Raw genomic sequence first — 4,681 nt, 5'->3', positions numbered from 1 at the left:
ACTACTGTAATAATGCAAAAGGGTGCATCTAAGGATGGCTGTACCTATCAACCAGTGGCATGAAACAGGATTTTTGCCTTTTCCATTTCCTATATTCACATAATGAGAAGAGTCTGTTTTTTCAAAGGTTGGCAGTTATATGTTCAACCAATAACCTCAGAAAATGCTTGTAATAAGCTGAATCAAAAAGAGAGGACACAAAACTAAATATCACAACTACAATTTTAGAGGAAAAAAACTTCCTCTTAAAAGGCTGACTGAGCATGTACCAGGTGTGGTGGCTTACACCTGTAATCCCAGCACTTTGGGAGGTTGAGGCAGGAGGATCTCTTGAGTCCAGGAGTTTGAGATCAGCTAGGCAACAGAACAAGACCCCCATTCTCTACAAAATAATTTAAAAATTAGCTGGGCATAGTGGTGCCTGTAGTCCTAGCTACTCCAGAGCCTAAGGTAGGAGGGATCGCTTGAATCCAGGAGTTCAAGGCTACAGTGAGCTATGATCATGCCACCTGTATGTGCCCCAGAGTATGGCTGACAGAGCAAAACCCTGTCTCAAAAAATAAAAATAAAAATAAGGCTGAGAGTAAATATGACAGAATAGTGGAATTACAGATAGGTAATTATCACTTTATTCTTTTACCTGTTTTCTAAATGTAACAGAAGGAACATATACTACTTTTAGAATCAGGAGGAAAAAAAATTACATAAATAGATGGATTTGCAAAATATGCTAAGAAACAAATATAAAACACCACTCTTTAGCTTGGTACTATTTTTTAAAGTGACAAATATAGGATCCTTTCTCCCGAACATCTCTAGACCCCCAAAACCACAGTCACATTCAAGACAATACAGAACTACACTGGCATACTACACTACACTGGTATCAACAAGCTTTTAAAAACTAACACTTTTTCAGCTGTTCTACAGGCAAGGACTGGAAAGTTCAAAGTAAAGAGATCAGAATTAATAATTCCTCTGCAGAACACATTAGTATTTTTGGATATATACATAATTTAAGGATTCACTTAACAACATTACATCTTATCATGGATCAAGATACAGAAACCAGACTTAAAACAGGACAATGCAGCCAGGCTCAGTGGCTCACCCTGTAACACCAGCACTTTTCGAGGCCAAGGTGGGGGGATCGCTTCAGCCCAAGAATAGGCAAGATAGTGAGACCTTCTTGCCACAAAAAATTTCAAAAATTAGCCAGGCAGGTCGAATGGCATGTCCTTGTTGTCTCAGCTACTCAAAAGGAAAAAAACATAATTATTTTAAAAATATATACAAAATACAGAAGCTGGCCAGGTGTGATGGCTCATGTTTGTAATTCCAGCACTTTGGGAGGCCAAGGCGGGTGGATCACCTGAGGTCAGGAGTTTGTGACTAGCCTGGCCAACATGGTGAAACCCCGTCTCTACTAAAAACACAAACATTAGCTGGGCTTGGTGGCAGGCGCTTGTAATCCCAGATACTCAGGAGGCAGAGGTTGCAGTGAGCCTAAATCGTGCCATACTGCACTCCAGCCTGGCAGACAAGAGTGAAACTCCATCTCAAAAAAAAAAAAAAAAAAAAAAATTAAATTAAATTAAATACAGAAGTTATTGCTTTATTTTTATTTTTTTTCAAATAGAGATGGGGTCTTGCTAAATTGACCAGGCTGGTCAAAAACTCCTGGCCTCAATGCAATCCTCCCAACCTGGCCTCCCAAAGTGCTGGGATTATAGGTGTGAGTCTATGCTGCTTTCTAACTCAAGCAGCATGGGCAATACCATCACTTGCGTAACTTCCCCTTATAACTAGTACATAATTTCTGTCAATCAATAGTCCAGATTATGTTAAATTTGATACACTGTGTTGGTTTTTTAATTACAGTTAACTACAAGCTGACTTCCAACATCTTTTAAAGTTACTTGAACTTTTGGAAGAACAGCAGGTGTAGGAATTAAATTTAAAACTTCTCCACAGAAGTTTGGCAAACCGGAGACATCAGCTAACTCCTATCTCCTTTATACTTTAAAATGGTAAAGTCTGAAAAAAGTCTGACTCGGGAGGGCATGAATCTTATCTAAGCTTTATAAAGAAAAAAGAAGCACACTAATGTAAAACATTAACCAATAATTCCAACAGTTGAATGGGGTAGAAAAAAAAAAGTGATCTATTATTTTTGCGGTCAGTCACTCATAAAGCCAGACAGAAAAATTAAGAATTATCAAACTTCCAAACCACTTTTTTCCCTGTTCATGCACATATCTTCCTCGTACGTTGATACCTCCTTTGATGAGTTACCATAAATGTTGATCTTGTGACTGAAGTGTTTTTAGTCAAGGAAAACTGATTATCCCAAAATTAAAGTGCAAAACAATAGCATGCCTGAGTTAAACATTCAAAACAAGTAACTCCTAAATCCTCCGCACAAATGCAGAAACTTCAACATTTTTTCTCTCCCATTTTCTTCAAATCTAGCATACTTCTATCTTCCTTGCCCCTCTGATACTTTCATCAATCACAAAAGACTAAGGAAACGAAAAATAGCAATTTATTTACAATAAATCTTAAGTAAAAAGACCAATATACTACGTGTTCTGGAACACAACCATATATTGTTAAATCTCTTTAAAGAACAGGCTGGAAATTCATTTATCGCAGTCCAAAGTCCTCCCATTAACTTCCGATCCTTTTTCAGACTGCCAACTTTCAGTCTTAACTTAAATATGCTTGCCCTCCTAAAATAATTCTGTTCTCTTGACAAAGGAAGTCTAAAAAACTTTGAAAAAGAAAACACTTTATGAATCATAAACAATTGTTTCACAAAATGTAAATACGCTGAGTTAAGAGGAAAATTAAATGAGCCAATGTATATACTGTTACTCTTTATATACCTTGAGATATTACAGAAGCTTGTGTTTGAAAGCTTTCGATGGTAGTACAGTTCGAAAATAAAACCTCCAGCCCGGCATGGTGGTTCACGCCTGTAATCCCAGTACTCTGGGAGGCCCGGGTGGGTGGATCACCTGAGGTCAGGAGTTCGAGACCAGACTGGCCAACATGGTGAAACCCCCGTCTCTACTAATAATACAAAAAATTAGCCGGGCGTGGTGTTGCATGCCTGTAATCCCAGCTATTTGGGAGGCTGAGGCAGGAGAATCTCTTGAACCCGGGAGGTGGAGGTTGCAGTGAGCGGAGATTGCGCCACTGCACTCCAGCCTGGGTGACAAAAGCAAAACTCCGTCGAAAGAAAGAAAAGGAAAGAAAGGAAGAAAGAAAATAAAACCTCCTCTGGTAGAACACAAGCTAATGAACCAACAAGTTTCAACGTTCAAAGTTAGAGGGGCTTCTTTCAGCGTTATTCTAGTCCATGGAGCTCAGCTGTGATGTAGGCTGGTCACAGTAACCGGGAGCGGTTGCTTACATCAGCCAACTGACAGCCCTTCTCCCTTAGCTGAGCAAAAACACGCCCCGTAAAAAGCAGTTTTTTAAAAGTCAATTTTCTAAAAAGAAATTTTAAAAAATTGTAGTTACTATTTAACAATGCTACCTTAAAATTCAGCGTCATGATGTTACATTTCAGTTACTGAAAATTTATCAGGTATTTTTTAAAAATTCGTTTCTAATTTTTTTTTTGCATTAGACTTTAAGCCGGCTAAATAAGTTTGAAAACCTAGGAGAACAAACCAAATACATTTAAAGTTTTTGAAAATAGCCAAAGAAATAGAAGATAAGCTTGGTTTTCGGAGAATGAGATTAACAAGGAGGGAAAAACTTGAAAAGGAATCCAGCGCAAGGCCAAGTTTAGCACAGTGGGCGCTGAAGGACTCCAGACTCTTAGGAAACCTTGGGTGCTCCCTGGCCACCGCAACTTCCTGCCCCGGGCGACTCCAGGCTCCGGGTGGCCGCTGGCTCACATACCAACGGAGTGTGCAGGGACTGTACACGAAGCGCAGAGGGGGAAGGAAAAGGCTGGAGTCGCTCTGCCTCCCTCCTGACGGCTGTCCACCCGGGCAAGAAGGTATGCAGATCGCACCCCCAGAAAGGGCCTCGCCAAGTGTTTGCTTCCCAGAGTTGGCTTTCCCCACATCTCTGCCTAATGTTGTCCAGCTTTCAATAAGATCAAGGGGGAAAAGTCAAGTCCAGAAAGAAGAAACCTTGCCCAAAGCCCTGTCCCTGCCTCGTCTGGCAACAGATCTGGGGAGGGATCGCTCACCCTCCGCTCCATTGTTCCCCCTTAAGAATTCCTCCCGACCCCCGACCCGGCGCCCCTCCCCCACCACGGCGGGCGGAAAGAAAAACAGGCCCAGAGGCCACCTGAATTGTGGAGATCCTGCCTTTCCCAGGTCCCGCCTCGACTCGCAGCCCTTCACTCACCCATCAAAATGCGCATCTGCTTCTTGCCAAATAGTCGGGAGAAGAGGGAGGAGATAGTGAGGCCCATGGCGGTAGTGGCACTTGTGATGGGCAGAAGCAGAAGGGGTTTGGGGCGACCCCGTGCTTTCTCCTTTCAAGCTCCCAGGCAAACTAAAAGAGAGGGAAGAGAAAGAGCGGAGGAAGAAAGGGGGAGGCAGGCACGTCTCGCTGGCCGCTGTGCTGATGAAGCTCCGGCACAGGAATAAGCCGGTAGAGGACCTGCTAGGCGACTGGCGCGGCAGCTCCGGCTCTAGCCTTTAGGATCTGGCTG

General features: G+C 42.3%; 1 protein-coding gene across 3 annotated transcripts in view; it reads right to left on the bottom strand.

Annotated features, from left to right (window-relative positions):
• The window catches only part of ARF4 (ADP-ribosylation factor 4), a 27,065-nt gene extending 22,384 nt beyond the window's left edge, over positions 1-4,681 (bottom strand). For 2 of the 3 annotated variants that reach the window (XM_011998402.1, XM_011998399.1), the window contains exon 1: positions 4,372-4,681. In XM_011998402.1, coding sequence (XP_011853792.1) covers positions 4,372-4,438 — 67 coding nt within the window. In that variant the 5' untranslated portion in view covers positions 4,439-4,681. The remainder of the gene's footprint in view (positions 1-4,371) is intronic. The other variant, XM_011998400.1, reaches the window with a different exon arrangement.

The sequence above is a fragment of the Mandrillus leucophaeus genome, unplaced genomic scaffold (assembly GCF_000951045.1).
Source record: "Mandrillus leucophaeus isolate KB7577 unplaced genomic scaffold, Mleu.le_1.0 Scaffold57, whole genome shotgun sequence".
Classification (NCBI taxonomy): domain Eukaryota; kingdom Metazoa; phylum Chordata; class Mammalia; order Primates; family Cercopithecidae; genus Mandrillus; species Mandrillus leucophaeus.
The sequence above is the reverse complement of the archived record's forward strand: the minus strand, read 5'-3'. Positions and strand labels throughout refer to the sequence as shown.